This window comes from Lissotriton helveticus, chromosome 5_1 (assembly GCF_964261635.1).
Source record: "Lissotriton helveticus chromosome 5_1, aLisHel1.1, whole genome shotgun sequence".
In the NCBI taxonomy this organism is placed as follows: Eukaryota; Metazoa; Chordata; class Amphibia; order Caudata; family Salamandridae; genus Lissotriton; species Lissotriton helveticus.
This window is the reverse complement of record NC_136065.1, coordinates 1,281,964,716-1,281,981,345: the sequence shown is the minus strand read 5'-3', so window position 1 is coordinate 1,281,981,345 and position 16,630 is coordinate 1,281,964,716. Positions and strand designations below refer to the sequence as shown.

Sequence of the window (16,630 nt, the reverse complement as noted above, 5' to 3'; positions counted from 1 at the left end):
TGAAATCTTCCCTCAATATTACTGTGTTTAAAAAAATTCTAAATAATAAAGCAATGCTACCCCAAAATACGCAGCATCACAGAACATTATTTACATTTTCTACTCACACAATTTAGTCAAGCCTGTCGCATAATTTGGTTCTCACCTTCCTCATAATCTAGAGGTTTAGAAATTTTTGTCAGGAGGGGGTCCTTACGTTTGAAAATGTTGACAGGGGGGTCTCGGCATCCAAAAGTTTGAAGACCTCTGCATTAGATCCCTTACATCACAATCTGGTCCCTGATGAACTCGTCATGCAAATCACCAAATCGACAGTTCATTCGCTAAGTTTTTTAGTGCAGAGACATAATCATCCACTGTCTCTTCTTTCCTTTGTTTCCTGTGGAAGAATTTATATCTATCCATCCCTACGCACACATTAGGCTTGTAGTATGTGTTTAAGTCGTCGATTGCATTTTTGTAAACGTCATCCTCACTTTCCCCTCGTTTTTTTGTTGATGTTGTTAAAAACTTTGATTCCACCGGCTCCTAGGCAATGCAATAGGAGTTTGTATTTTTTTTAGGACGTAAATTCATTGTTATCTTCGAATTGCGATATATAATTCTCAAAATACTCCCTCCATTCTTCACATTTCAGAAAAGGTTCATCCTTACCTGGTAGAAATGGCTGTGGTGGATAGATTCCATAAGTAACCAGATGCCATTTCCACAAGAGTTTGTTAGAGATGTACTATTTTTTTTCTTGAGAACTGATTTTTTACTTATAGACCTTGTGTCAGTATATAGTGAGTTCTGTACCCTTAGTGCTTATATTGGTTCAGTATAGTTCCAGAGTTCTTCTAATATGTACTTTTTTTTAAAGTAGATTACAAGCATGCACTCCTTTTTAGGTTTTGCCTAGCAATGCGTACGAAGTACGCATGCGCTAGCAAAACCTCTTGAGTTCTATGTCGGGTGATGACCCGCCTCTGTCTATCATTGGCTAGCTCCATAAATGGAGGCTAGCCATTGGGAGACAGAGGCTGTCAATCGCGCTTTCTCTTGAAAACGCGATTCGGGGGCGTTTCTGGTGCTTTTTTTAAGCCCCGCCCCTTTGTCCCGGGCCGCGCTGCGATTGGCTGCCGGCCCGGGACACCCCCGTGACGTCATTCCCGGGCCGCGCTGTGATTGGCTGCCGGCCCGGGACACCCCCGTGACGTCAGCCAATCACAGCGCGGCCCGGGACCTGGCTTGTTCTATTTGTAGAGAGAGCTCTCCCTCATTATTCTTTTATTTAATGTTTTCTCATGTGGGTGTTTACACTGAATGACTTGTGCACCGGCAATCCTAGAGCGGCCGGCCGGAAGTGCCCGCCCCCCCCGCAGCCCGGGGGAAGAAGGAAGACGGCGGCCCAGGAGAATAAGTATGGCGGCCCACGCGGGGCTCCCGTGGCCTGCCTGGAGGGAGCCCCGGGAGAAGCGGAGGACGTTGCCGGTCTCCCATGCTGAAGAGGGAGACCGGAGAAGTGCCCAACAGATTGCCGCCGTTGCAAGGAGCCCCCGCCAGGACGGCGGCCCAGGAGAAGAAGTATGGCGGTAAATGCTCCACTGGGGCACATTTGGAATGCGTGCACCAGGCGGGGGGTGGGGGTTCTGCCACTAGTCTGGGGCTGCACTGCTCTTGATGTCACTGCTCTGTACCCTCGTCTGGGGAGGGAGGGTAAGTGATGAGGCAGGTACTTCTCTGTTTTGTTTGTGAGTCAGCTGGACTGCACAGGCACCGCGACGGCTCTCTCCACAGGAACTCGGCCGTAATCCGAGGCCTGAGCACCGAACATGGGAACGCGCAGGTCCGATGCACGCAGAATGGCAACAATTCGCTTCCCATGGCTTGCTTTCAACAAGTCCCTCTGACACCGCAGCTGAGTGAAGGTGAAAGGCTAAAACGGCACAGCCTCGCCCCGGCGGGCTCTGGAGCACTAAAATAGAGGCTTGGTGTTTAACTGGAAGAGACGGGGGAGCAGAGCGACAGGGCGCCGCGGCACAAACTTCTATATTATTTACAGCCTTCCTGAATAATGAATAAACTCTGCACTTTCCACAGTCAAAATATCTGGATAATTTATCATAAGAGGAGGCCCGAGCCGCGGAGGGTCCAAAATCTTTAACCCCTCCCCCACCGCAAGCACTTCACTTAGAAAGGCTTTGCACTTCAGAACCTGAAACACACGACATTCCCGACACATCTGAATTAGCCTCTCCGCAGACTCATTGAAATTCCCAAATAGCAACGCTTCGTGCCATAACGAAAAGAGTTTGTTCAACCAGTGCTGCCAAAATTGCACCTGAAAAGAGGCTTTCTACAGCAGGTGTAAAACTGCCCCCCTTCCCCCCCAAAAAACAAACAAGTTCCTTGCCCTCCTGCCGTTAACAAGTGAAGAGCAGCTAATAACGATAGATTTCATAAGTCTCACATGCATTCGTTTCCTAACGCATAAAAGAGAACTTCAACAAATAAACACAGACTGAAAACGGCCGCGGCAGTACATATCTGCACCACTGCCAACGACCTAGCAAGTTATTTTTGTCGCAATCAATAAAACACACTGCTTTCAGACCCCCCCTCGCTCCAATCAGACCCCCCCCCCCTCACCCACACAGCATTCTAAGAACCCATCCCTCCATTGGTGTGCTCGGTACTCTTTGGGTCTGCTTGGCACTACCCGGATCACTTTGCTTTCCCTGGGTCCACTAATCTGTTACCGTTCCCACTTGACCGGAGTGGGCGTCCCTAGAAATAATTAGGGGGGCACTCATTGGGCCTGAGATGAAACTGGTGGTGACCCCAGTAAAGGGGGCATGGGGAGAGCTAAGCATGGGCAATGTATGCAGCTGCCCAGGGATCCGAGCACAGGTCGAAAACATGGGTCCCCTCTTATGACATGCTACACTATCCACCTGCTCCTCCAGTGTCCCCTCCTCAATTCGATCACATCAAAGCACTACATCAGGGGCAGTAAGCTCTATATACATGTCCCCTTGCCTCCTACACCATTTCAACCTTTCAGCCATGCAGGGGCCAATTTAGTACCATGTAAGCATCACACATCTATTGAAATGGGGGTCGCAGTGTGTGGGGGGGCTCGCAGTGTGTAGGGCTTGCAATGTGTGTGGGGGGGGGTCGCAGTGTGTGGGGGGCTCTGTGTGGGTGTGTGTGGAGGGTTCTGTGTGAGGGTGTGTGGGGGGGCTTTGTGTGGCTGTGTGTGTGGGTGGGTCTGTGTGGGTGTGTGTGTGGGGGGCTCTGTGTGTGTGTGGGGGGGGCTCTGTGTGTGTGGGGGGCTCTCTGTGTGTTTGGTGGGGGGGGCTCTCTGTGGGTGTTTGTGGGTGCCATTTGCGAGAGATAAAGCTAGTTGCATTGTAAATGACAATGCCATTTATTTATGTTTTTTTTAAAAACATAAATAAAAATAATGTCAAGAGCAATGACAATAGCTCTAACTTTCACAAAGGCAAAACCATTGCATTGTAAATGCTTGTTTTTTAACGCTATTCCTTTGTTTTGAATATGGCTTTGAACTTATGCGTGCTCTTAAATCAGTTGGATTGCTGTTCTGCCCGACTGGGCATGTTGGCCCCTTGTCTCCTTCTAACTCAATAAAGAAGTTTAACTCAACAGTCTCGGCGTGCACTTAACAATGGCTTTCACTGTTTATGATGTTGTTGACTCGCCCATCTCTACTTTACCCTAACTCTAGGTGCCCTTCTTCTTCCGCATTGGTCACCACGCACGCCCCTGTTACGACCTCGCCTGTTGACGCTGTCTGGGCGGAGCTTGTTCCGTCTTGTTTTCACGTGCGGTTGCTTTCATCCAAGCAGTCAGTGACATGGAGGCTGGACTCGTGTCTGCCGATGGCAAGAACAGTAAGGGTGTGCATTGCCAGCGATGTGGCTCCACGGTGCTGCTGCCTGGGGCCGCCAAGTACGAGAGGCGCGAGGTGAGGGAATCGCACCGGTAAAAGTGCATTCTATATAAATGCTTGCCAAATATTAGTAAGGGGCGCTGCATCCGTTGAGGCGAAGCTGGGACGTAGAGGAAAGGGTGCAGTACGGTAGAGATTGTAGGTGGGGTTGCATCCTCAAAGGTGGAGAGACATGAATGGCGGGGCGTTTGTCCCACTGGCGTTAGTGCCAAGTAGCCGTCCTGGAGGGTAGGAGAATTTGTTAGTGTTGTGTGCGAGACGCTATTTTCTTGTCCTACTCAGTTAGGAGTGACTGTAAGTTGTGCCAAGAAGAGCACCAGCCCATGAATATGTTTTAGAGTGCACGGATAATGAACTATTAATGGCAGTATTAAGGTAAAAGACATATAGGCAGAGAGTCTTCACATTAGGATTGGAAAAACGCACACACTCATCTACTAGATCACTCAATCTTTGTATTTGGACCACGAGGCATCCAGCACATACCACGTCATTATGAGACTAGTAATCACAAAACTGGTCAATACAAATCGAATGAGGTATCGGGCAGAGTACAAAAATAATAAAATCATCTTTAAAAAAAGTTCGGATTGGAAAGGTAGAGCGTGAGAGAATGATAGTCTTAATGTGAGCTGTGATGGAGTTCCAACACTGCATTTTAATTAAGTGAGTTCTTGCCTTGGATTTGTCCTCTCTCTCTGCTACGCACAGATCACCTCATCGAGCGGAATGATCATGACCGGTACTATGCAGCTGAATTTCATATAAATATATCCTATCAAAACTTCCACCTCGCTTATACAATTAATCAACATATCCCCTGCCATCTTTAAACCTCTTCTCAACCAGAACAACCCCCCCGCCCAACAAAAACACCCTAACGTTCAGCCCCATCCCCCTTTCATTTCATTCATCGTCTTTACAAACCTCACCCAAGCATTGCTCCCTTGTACTGCATCTGACAGCGACCCCCCCCCCCCCCCCCCCCTGCAATGCCGTAACCCTTCTGGGTTAGTGCGTGAGCGTGTCCACTACCATGGAAAACTGATCAGACCCATTTATAGCCGCCACCCCCATTTATAGGCTGTGTTTCCGTTCACTGCCTGTCACCCCAACAGCCCGCAAATATCGTCCCAACACAAGTGGGCAGTCTCCCAGCAGCCAGTGCTGATGCTTTTCCATCATTGTATCGTTAATTTCTGTGCTAGTTGGTCCTGCACTTCCAGCAAATATAATTGATAACTCCAGAATGATCAGTGTGTACCCACCCTGACAAACTAAGTCCTCCTTTGTGATGTCATAACGCACAATTATTCCTATACCTGTTTTGATTAAAACACTGCATCTCCCTGTTTACTTTGCACAACAACATTGTATTTAACTGATCCCCGCTAAATCCGTCTAGCAATCATTTAACTGACCCTCGCTTAAACAGTCTAGCAATCAGTGCTTTCCAAAAATGTATGTCCCCGACCAAAACCTCTCAATAATTTCAAAGTCCTGATCTATCACTTTTATCAAACCCAATCCCAAAACCTACACCAAGCCGTTCTTGCCTAAATGAATCACTAACACATCCAGGGTGGCCTCCCACTCACTAAATCAGATAGCCAGTGCAATCATTTACCCAGTTCACCCCGTTCCAGCCCCACCATTCAATCTTGAGTTCAGTGGTCCAAAATCCTAAGCTGCTTCTAAAAGGTCTTCTGCTGGTTTCGCTGCCCATTTTATGAGAGAATGCCCAATAATCAAAATAGTAAACATCGCCACACTTGGTCCTGCTACGCAGCTTAGAACTGAAAATAATACTGTGTTAAAAATATCTTCTATTTACCTAATGTGATGCAGACAAAATACCGATGACCATCTTCCCACCCACATAATGTCCCTCCGAGAAATCCCAGCCGATTAGCCGCAGGCGCCATTCCAGTCCTAAAGGAATGAGTGCTAAAATCCCCTGACTTTTCCCTCCACACCATCCAGAACTTTCTTCATTACACCTAGGACCTGAGATTCCAGCAACTTCTTCCCATCCTGGTGACAAAAAAAATAACTTTCTTTGTCCTGCCAACTGTTCTAAATTGCAGCCACGCTCCCACTTGACACAGCAACACTCATGCTGCATAGCACCATTTCCCATTTGTTCTGATTTCAATTTTTTTATTTTATTTCCTTCCAAGCGCAACCACAATGTGTCCTCTTTAAGTGCAGCATCCTCAACATTTGACATTGTCTTTGCTGTCCCAAACAGTTCAGAAAGTCTAGAGACTCTAAATGATAGCCACGCTTCAAAACTAGAAAAATGTTACGCTTGTAGGCCTTTTACCGACACCGCCGGTCTTTTTTAGGTCTCGGCCTGCGATGGCTGCGCTTGCGGCAGTCTCCCTGGCGAGATTTAATGAGAGAGAGAAAAGGTAAAGCGAGGTTAATCCCCGCCCTTCTTCTCCATTGGCTGGCCTCCTAAACGGTGGCCAGCCATTGGAGGAGAGGTCCTAGTGACGTACTTCTTTCTCTCTAAGCCCCGTCCTTTTCAGACTGGGTGACTTGTCTTACGTTTGTGGTAAAAGGTTTCTTATCTTCTTTATGGGTCCAAATGGCCCCATAAAGAAGATAAGGAACCTTTTATGCCAGCAGGAAGTCCGGGCGCCCAGTCTAAAAAGGCCGGGGCTTAAAGAGAAAACTTGCGTCATGGCGAGTGCTTGTTTCCCTTATTCGTCTTCTAAGCTGTTCCCAAATGCGGTAATGTATGATCTTACATACCCTTAAATGCTACCTTCCTCACCATCCCTGTGTTAGTCCCTATTACTTTCAATGGTTCCTGTCCTCCCCTCTTATCAATATGACTTCAGTTTCTGGCTGCATCTTAGTCTCGCCGCTCGTTTTTGACCGATTATTTGGCTTCATTCTGTGTGCTCCGTTCTCCCCGCCTTCCTTTTAGTATTGCTCCCAATCATTCCTCCCTTATGTACTTGCTCCTCCCTTCCACTAATGTTGCTTCGATGCACTCTATAGTCAACATTTCCGTCCATACCCTCTGTTGGAAAGGCGACCCCGGGGGAGACAGAAGGTGTCTGACTGTCCGCCCCGAGACCCACCTCTCTGTATGGACTAGGCCGAGCGCCGTAGGGAGGCCTCCTTGGCGAGGCTCCTCTCCTACAATCGTAACAGCAGAGTAATCACACTACTTACAGATAGACACTACACAGGAAGGAGGTTCACAAGAATCTTTATATAAGTACTCGAAGCAAGTTCTTGGCAGGATAGCGGCAAGGATCGAGGGATCCGTAATGTCTTGATCTCGGGGGAAAGGGGGTAGCGGGACAGTCTTGGCACCCACTGGTGCGTGGATAGTTCAAGGGTTCAGGCCGCGACAGCGTCAGCAGGGCCTCAGAGATAGTTCAGCGGGGTCAGGCCGCGACAGCGTCAGCAGGGCCTCGAGGATAGTTCAGCGGGGTCAGGCCGCGACAGCGTCAGCAGGGCCTCGAAGGTGGTTTAGCTTGGTCAGGCCGCGACAGCGTCAGCAGGGCCTCGAAGGTGGTTTAGCTTGGACAGGCCGCGACAGCGTCAGCAGGGCCTCGAAGGTGGTTTAGCTTGGACAGGCCGCGACAGCGTCAGCAGGGCCTCGAAGGTAGTTCAGCTCGGTCAGGCCGCGACAGCGTCAGCAGGGCCTCGAAGGTGGTTTAGCTTGGACAGGCCGCGACAGCAGGGCCTCGAAGGTAGTTCCAGGTGCAAGAGTTCGGATCAGGATCAGCCGCGACGAGGTCAGCAGGGCTTCCACTCCAGATACAACTGCCGTCTTGATCCGGGGCTGGCCCAGATATAGGACTGGAGGGCTTTGATGTCCGGACCCTCGCGCCTGGGGGTCAGAGGGGCCGGGATGAAGGTGTCCAGACACCCAGCAGGGGGGCGGAGCCAGCGCCCAGGGAGCCGGGAGAGCGATCGATACCAGGCGTCCGGGGGTGGGGGAAGGCCCCTCAAGACTCCTCCTCCTCCGGGGTCTGGTCGAGTGGCCACTTTACCACCTGGGAGGATCCTGGTGCCTCAATGTCTGGGCTTCGCTGGGGCCGGGCCCGGGATGGCTGCGGCCACGTGTTCGGGGCGTGAGGGTCCCAAGATGGAGTCGGGCCGGAAAGGGTGGCCGGGTCAGGGTGCCAGGCTGGCAGCGTTGGCGAGCAGGTTCCGCCGGGGTCCCAGGGAGGGGGAGAGCTGTAGGTGGCCGGGGAGGCTGCTCGTGCCGATGGTTCGTGAATGTGCGGGTCAGGGGGGTCGATAGTAGGTAAATGGAAGGCCGATGTCGTCCCGGGCCCGCCATGCGGACGGGGTCGGACCACGCCACGAGGCCGTGTCCAACACACGTCCCCTCCAGCTGAAGGCGGGGAGAGTCACCCATCGTCCTGGGGGCTCTCTTCGTTGAGGCGGAAAAACCGGGACAGGCCGTCAGCGTTGGCGTGGTCACTGCCAGGGCGATGCTCCACCGTGAAATCCATGCCTTGGAGGGAGATGGACCATCGCAGCAGTTTGGGATTTTCGCCACGCATGTGCATCAGCCACCTTAGGGGCCGGTGGTCAGTCTGCACCCGGAAGTGGGTGCCGAAGAGGTAGGGCCTGAGTTTCTTGAGGGCCCACACGACAGCGAAGGCTTCTCTCTCGATGGTGCTCCATCGCTGCTCTCGGGCCAGCAGCCGCCGGCTGATGAAGGCCACAGGATGGTCAGTTCCCGCGGAGTCCATTTGCGATAGGACCGCCCCGATGCCGTGTTCCGAGGCATCGGTCTGGACCACAAACCCTCGGCTGTAGTCGGGGGCCTGGAGCACAGGGGCGGTACACATGGCTGCTTTCAAGGTCTCGAAGGCCACCTGACACGCGGGTGTCCACTGCACTTTTTGGGGCCGGTTCTTCGAGGTCAGTTCCGTGAGGGGGCCCACAATGCTCCCATAGTTCTTGACAAAACGCTGATAGTACCCCGTGAGCCCCAGGAAGGCTCGGACGGCGGTTTGGTTGACCGGGGGTTCCCAGGCTAGGATGGCGTCGATCTTGGGTTGGAGGGGAGCCACTTGGCCGCTCCCCACTTGGTGTCCCAGATAGGTCACGGACCCTTGGCCTATCTGGCACTTGCTGGCCTTCACAGTTAGCCCGGCCCGGCGGAGGGCGGTCAGGACCTCCCAAAGGTGTTTCAGGTGCTCAGCCCAGTGGAGGCTGTAGACCGCAATGTCGTCTAGGTAGGCGGCACTGAACTCTTCTAGCCCCGCCAGTACTTTGTTTACTAGTCTCTGGAAGGTGGCCGGGGCGTTTTTCATGCCGAAGGGCATCACCTTGAACTGGAAGTGGCCGTCGGGTGTGGAGAAGGCTGAGCGCTCCTGGGCGCTAGGGGTGAGGCCGATCTGCCAATACCCGGCGGTGAGGTCGAAGGTACTGAGGTACTTGGCGGCCCCCAGGCGGTCGATCAGTTCATCGGCCCGGGGGATGGGATGTGCATCGGTTCTCGTAACAGCATTCAGCCCCCGGTAGTCGACGCAAAACCGGAGTTCTGGCGGGGCGCCAGGTGCGGCGGCCTTGGGGACCAGGACCACTGGGCTGGCCCAGGGACTGTCGGAGGGTTCGACTACCCCCAGGGCCAGCATCTTGGTGACTTCCGTCTGGATGCAGGCCCGAACTCGGTCGGGGACCCGGTAGGCCCGGTGTCGTACTGGCTGACTGTCCCCGGTGTCGACATCGTGGACACACCATTGGGTAACCCCGGGGGTGAGGGAGAACAGATCTGTGAATTGTCCCAACAGTTCCTGACAGTCTCGGCGCTGTGCGGGGGTCAGGTCGGGGGAGAGAGAGATCCCTTCGACGGAGCCGTCCTTCTCAGTGCACTTTAGGAGGTCAGGCAAGGGCTCGGAGTCGTCTTCGGTCCCATCGTCGGTAGCGAGTAGCAGGCTCAGTTCTGTGCGGTCAAAATGAGGTTTGAGCCGGTTGGCGTGCAGAACCCGGAGGGGGTTCCGGGGAGACTCCATATCCACGAGGTAAGTGACGGGGCTCTTGCGCTCGATCACCTTGAAGGGCCCCGACCATTTGTCCTGGAGGGCACAGGGTTCGACCGGGGACATGACCCAGACCCTCTGGCCCGGCTCGAACTCGATGGAGGAGGAGTGCTGGTCGTACCAGCGTTTCATGTCCTCCTGACTGGCCTCCAAGTTGGCCTCTGCAAGGGCCCGGAACTTCCGAGTCTGGTTTCGGAGGGTCAGGAGGTATCGGTAGACATCCGGGGGTGCGTCTTTGACGGTAGTTTCCCAGCCCTCTTTGACCAGGCTGAGCGGACCTTGGACAGGGTGTCCGTACAAGAGTTCAAAGGGGCTGAACCCCAGGGATTTCTGTGGTACCTCCCGATAGGCAAACAGGAGGCAGGGCAGCAGGACGTCCCATCTGCGTCGTAGTGGCTCCTCTAGGCCCTGTATCATTCCCTTGAGTGTCCGGTTGAACCGCTCCACAAGTCCATTCCCTTGGGGATGATACGGGGTGGTGAACTTGTATGTGACCCCGCACTGTTGCCACAGGGACCGCATATATTTAGATATAAAGTTCGTGCCCCGATCGCTCACGACCTCCCGGGGGAATCCTACTCGGGAGAAGATCCCCATCAAAGCTCGCCCCACCACGGGAGCGGTGATGGTTCTGAGGGGGATGGCCTCAGGATAGCGGGGGGCGTGGTCCACCAGGACAAGTATGAAGCGATGCCCTTGCGAGGTTTGAGGGTCCAGGGGCCCCACAATGTCTATTCCCACTCGCTCGAAGGGGGTGGTCACTACTGGAAAAGGTTGGAGCGGGGCCTTCACCTTCCCCCCGCTCTTTCCGCTGGCTTGGCATGTCGGGCAGGTGCGGCAGTGGTTATGTACATCAGTGCGCATTTTGGGCCAGTAGAAATGGGTCACCAGGCGGCTGTAAGTTTTGTCCTGCCCAGGTGCCCTGCGAGGGGCACATCGTGCGCCAGGTTCAAAAGGAAGTCTCTGAATCGCAGGGGAACCACTAGCACTCGGCTGGCCCTCAGCTCGGCAATTTTCTGTTCACTATATAGGAGGTCGTGGTCCCAGTAGACCCAGTGGGACCCTGAGGTGTCCCCGGTAGCTTGGGCAGCGGCTTGTTGGCGGGTCCCCTCGAGGGAAGGGCAGGTCTTCTGTTCCTGCCGAAATTGTTCTCGGGTGGGACCACCCTCTTGGCGCCATTGGGCGAGTTCGGGGATGTCGCTGAGCTCGGGGTGGTTTCCGGGCTCCGAGGGCCTGGTCTCGGAGTCGCATTCTTCATGGATGGCCGAGGGTGGTGGCTCGGGCCACTCTGGCTCTTCGGTCGGGGCGGCCTCGGTCGCTGCCGGGGCTCGGGCCGCCATAGATCGTGTCGTCGCACAGACCCACTCTGGTAGTCCCATCATTCCTAGGTGCTCTCTCCGCTCGACTTGGGCCCAGGGAGAGCTCTCGAGGTCGTTCCCAAGGAGGCAGTCCACGGGGGCGTCGTCCCGGACGGTCACCTTGAGGGTGCCCGACACTCCCCCCCCATTCGAAGGGAATTCGGGCCACCTGGCATAGTCTCGGAGTTGTCGGCGGCCCTCACGGGGCAGCGTACGTTCGGGATGATCTGTTCGGGGGTCACCAAGTGGCAGCGGACGGCGGTCACACTGGCTCCCGTGTCTCGGAGGGCTTCGGTCCGCCGTCCATTGATGTGGACCCACTGACGGTATTTTCGAGTGTTGCTCGGTAGCGGGGCCTGGGGGACCATGTCTCTATTGCCCAGGCAGGCTAGGGCCATGGCGGCCGGTTCATACTCGATTTGTTCTTCCTCGTAGACCTCTACGTCTTCTTCTCCCTCTCCTCCCAGAGCTGCAGCAGCGAACTGGCGGGTCGGAGGCCCAGTGGTGCCGGGACGCTGGTTCAAGGGGCAGAGGGGGTCACTGGCATAGTGGCCGGTCCGCTGGCATCTGTGGCAAGTAACGTTCGGGTGGGGCCCCGGCCGTGCTGGGGGGTCCCTCTTCAGGGACGGCGAAGTGTTACTCGGGGGGAACCCGGGAGGGGGGCCCCGGCCCGCGGCTGGCGGGAAGCTTCGGCTCTGGTTCTGTCCTCCTCCGGCCCCCCGCTGGCGGGGGTGCCCCCGGCCGCCCTGACCGGGTTCTCCTATCGGTGTTCGGGGGACCCGGGTGCTCACCCATCGATCTGCCTCGACGGCGAGTTTCCGGGGCTCTGTTAGCTTGCTGTCGAGTAGATGCTGTCGGAGCTCGACAAAGCAGTTGTTGGAGAGGTGTTCCCAAACGATGAGGTTGAACAGCTGCTCGTAGGTGGACACTTTGCTGCCCTTTATCCATCCTTCCAGGGCCCTGCTATAAAAGTTCACATACTCGACCCACGTGGTACCGGGGATTTTCTTGCAGTCTCTGAATCTCTGCCGGTACATCTCGGGGGTGAGGCCATACCGGACAAGCAGGGCGTCCTTCATGTGGTCATAGGAGGACATTACGTCGTCGGCCAGTTCTAGCAGGGTGTCTCTTCCTTCGCTGACGAATCTCCCCCATAAGCCGGCACCCCAGTCTGATCGCCGAATGCGGTGCGCGGTCATTGCAACTTCGTACGCCTTGAACCATTGCTGGATATCGTCATTCTTGTAGTACTCCTTTACGATATCCTTCGGGATGTGGACCTTTGGGTCGGCAGGTGGTGAGGGGTTCCGGGCTACCGTGGCGCCAGTTCCTTCGAGGTTGGCTTTGAGTTCGAGTTCTTTGAGGCCACGCTCGTGCTCGTATGCGAGTTTTTTTTCTTCCAATTCTCTTTGCTGCCGCCTCTCTTCCAGATCTCCCTCTAATCGCCGTTGTTCAAGGGCCATTTTTTTTTTCTGCTAATTGGAGTTCTCCGTCCAGCCGGAGTCGGGCGAGCTCTAGTTCATGGAGCCGACTCCTCTCTCGCTCCCGGGCATCTTCGTGGGAGAGGCCCGGGTCCCTGTTGGCGGTCCTTTCTTCTATGGGGGCTATGGCGGTACTCACGGGTACTTCTCGGACAATGTCATCGTTCGTTTGGGGTGGGGTCTCTCTGGTCTCCACCCAGGTTTGCAGCGCTTCTTTGAAATCGTCTTTTGTACTTAGTCCAGTGGTAGCGATACCCAAGTCTTTGCAAAATTGTTTAAGTTCTTTATGGGTATACTCCTCTAACAGGTCTTTCTGGAATTCTGCGGTCGTTCCGGCCTCCTTAGTAGTCATCGTGGCTGTGGATCTCTGTCAGTAGTGACGTGTTACTCGCTGTACGATTTGCGTGTGCTCGGATCCCACCGCTGCCACCAATGTTGGAAAAGCGACCCCGGGGGAGACAGAAGGTGTCTGACTGTCCGCCCCGAGACCCACCTCTCTGTATGGACTAGGCCGAGCGCCGTAGGGAGGCCTCCTTGGCGAGGCTCCTCTCCTACAATCGTAACAGCAGAGTAATCACACTACTTACAGATAGACACTACACAGGAAGGAGGTTCACAAGAATCTTTATATAAGTACTCGAAGCAAGTTCTTGGCAGGATAGCGGCAAGGATCGAGGGATCCGTAATGTCTTGATCTCGGGGGAAAGGGGGTAGCGGGACAGTCTTGGCACCCACTGGTGCGTGGATAGTTCAAGGGTTCAGGCCGCGACAGCGTCAGCAGGGCCTCGGAGATAGTTCAGCGGGGTCAGGCCGCGACAGCGTCAGCAGGGCCTCGAGGATAGTTCAGCTTGGTCAGGCCGCGACAGCGTCAGCAGGGCCTCGAAGGTGGTTTAGCTTGGACAGGCCGCGACAGCGTCAGCAGGGCCTCGAAGGTGGTTTAGCTTGGACAGGCCGCGACAGCGTCAGCAGGGCCTCGAAGGTAGTTCAGCTCGGTCAGGCCGCGACAGCGTCAGCAGGGCCTCGAAGGTGGTTTAGCTTGGACAGGCCGCGACAGCGTCAGCAGGGCCTCGAAGGTAGTTCCAGGTGCAAGAGTTCGGATCAGGATCAGCCGCGACGAGGTCAGCAGGGCTTCCACTCCAGATACAACTGCCGTCTTGATCCGGGGCTGGCCCAGATATAGGACTGGAGGGCTTTGATGTCCGGACCCTCGCGCCTGGGGGTCAGAGGGGCCGGGATGAAGGTGTCCAGACACCCAGCAGGGGGGCGGAGCCAGCGCCCAGGGAGCCGGGAGAGCGATCGATACCAGGCGTCCGGGGGTGGGGGAAGGCCCCTCGAGACTCTCCTCCTCCGGGGTCTGGTCGAGTGGCCACTTTACCACCTGGGAGGATCCTGGTGCCTCAATGTCTGGGCTTCGCTGGGGCCGGGCCCGGGATGGCTGCGGCCACGTGTTCGGGGCGTGAGGGTCCCAAGATGGAGTCGGGCCGGAAAGGGTGGCCGGGTCAGGGTGCCAGGTTGGCAGCGTTGGCGAGCAGGTTCCGCCGGGGTCCCAGGGAGGGGGAGAGCTGTAGGTGGCCGGGGAGGCTGCTCGTGCCGATGGTTCGTGAATGTGCAGGTCAGGGGGGTCGATAGTAGGTAAATGGAGGGCCGATGTCGTCCCGGGCCCGCCATGCGGACGGGGTCGGACCACGCCACGAGGCCGTGTCCAACACCCTCTGACTCCTCCTCCTTGCTACCTCCCTTGGGACCACCATCCCGTTAATATCCCTAAGTTGTTTATCCCTCCCCCTTCGTTTTATGTGTCTAACCGTCGCCCTGGTTCTTTTTTCTACCGATTTATATCACCCCCACCTCCTTACGTGACTCTTTGTGCTTCTTCGAATCAGGCGCCACGGCGGGCAGCCCCATCTCTGCCGCCGGGGTCCTGGCAGCCCGTGTAGCGAGGCCCGGGAGAGCCCATGCTACCGCTGCCGCTCAGACACACCACGGTGAGTGCGAAAGAGCGCGAGAAGCTAAGGGGGAGCCCGGTGCTGGGAGAGAGGGTTCCCAGCTCCCACTCCCTGTGGGCGAGAAGGCCCCCCCTTTCTTGAGGGAAGAGGGTATCAGACATACCAGGACAAAGGCCCCAGTGTACATATCGATACCACAAGGGGGGAGGGGGCGAGCAGTACTACCCTTCCATCATAGAGGGGTGGACTGCAACACAGGACCGTAGGCGGTGCACCATGAAACGAAGGCAGCCGGATTATACAGCACGTCATCGTGGAAGCCCGTATTGGAGGAGGGTTTTTAATGTAGAAATGTGTGTGTGGTGAGGGGGATATTAGTCACATCACTGTCAGTGGCACAAGGGAAGGAAGGGTGTTCGATGCAGCATCCTCGAGAATACTCTTGTGGGCTGGAGTCACTGGATGGAGGTTCCTGTAACAGGGAGTGCGAGTTGCTGGACATCACCCTGGAGGACAAATCAAAGATGGGGACATATTTACCTTGGTGTGGCAAAAGATTGGGGTGCGGAAGGGCATATTAGTCTTGGTGGTAAAGGTCAAGAGAAGCAGAAGCACAACTCTAGCGGATACTGTATGAGAGACCGCCCCACCCCAATTTGCATGGCTATTTCTGCTAGGCACTACATTGTTTGGGTCAAACAGTGAATGTCACAACCCGCTTCAGTGTCAATTTGAAGCGTCATTCACTTCAATGGAGGACCCGCAACACCTGATCCTTCAAAGTTACACAAGTGCCTAGGATTCGGCGTGCTTCCAATATACTGTATAAATTACATGTTGCACACCTCTCTGCTTGGTCTGCTTACTTGATGACAGATGCAGACTGAAATCCAACTTTTGAAAGGCAGTTGCTTCGTTGCTGCTCACAACCCACTGCAATAATTGAAAAAGTGTGCTTTGCGTGGATTTGCGTATTTGTTTTGGAAATTCTTGTAATCCCGATTTATTTGTTGACCTGACTCAGCGAGTAACATCGCATTGTGATATAGGTCTTTCCTTGCATACATTTACGTGATAATTTATTTATTAACTAGTGCACATCCCTGCTTCCCAGTGTTCTGTGTCTACTCTAAGAAAATAGATTAGGGTAAGAAAAGGGCCATGGGGAATTTGAGATCCAACACTTACATCTGTTGTTGGCAAAAAGGGAAGGTGGATCAACGGTGTACTTTTCAAGTGTTTTGGTAATACCCATGCAGACAGAAAGAGTTACAAATAGGACATGGCGATCAACAGTGTCTAAGGGGCCCAGAAAGCAGGTGTTATCCTTATTCGGAGGTATTCAGAGTGGCATTGATTACTTGCCTTTTTGCATTTCACACGCTGCTATAGGCACACAGTGGTTGGATAGGTGCTATAAAATCGTCGTGGCCATTGTTTTGATGGAGTTTCAGGAATAATGTGCTCAGTGACCATACAAAGGTAACATAGTTGAGTAATAGGGCTGTATTTGTTGATGTGGGTCAAAGTTAGATTTAGGCATCACTGATAGCATCTTCCCCCACCAACCGGCGAAATGCAAGCTATCCATGAAGTGCTAGGTGTTGATTGTCCTGGATGTAGAGCAGTCAGAGTGTTAAGTTTAATGTTTGGGAAATAAGTTGTCTTAATAAAATGTTTGAGAGACTTTAGTATGATGCCTGGTAAGGTGAAAGAGGTTTGTTGTGTGTGTGGCTCTGGGTGTGTGTGGCTCTGGGTGTGTGTGGCTCTGGGTGTGTGTGTGTGGCTCTGGGTGTGTGTGTGTGGCTCTGGGTGTGTGTGTGTGGCTCTGGGTGTGTGTGTGTGGCTCTGGGTGTGTGTG

The 16,630-nt window shown here is 54.2% G+C and overlaps 1 protein-coding gene across 1 annotated transcript in view; it reads left to right on the top strand.

The window, feature by feature from the left end:
• The first annotated feature begins 3,805 nt into the window (after positions 1 to 3,805).
• The window catches only part of RABIF (RAB interacting factor), a 71,982-nt gene continuing 59,157 nt past the window's right edge, over positions 3,806 to 16,630 (top strand). Inside the window, exon 1 of the mRNA XM_078644103.1 lies at positions 3,806 to 3,973. Coding sequence (XP_078500229.1) covers positions 3,863 to 3,973 — 111 coding nt within the window. The 5' untranslated portion in view covers positions 3,806 to 3,862. The remainder of the gene's footprint in view (positions 3,974 to 16,630) is intronic.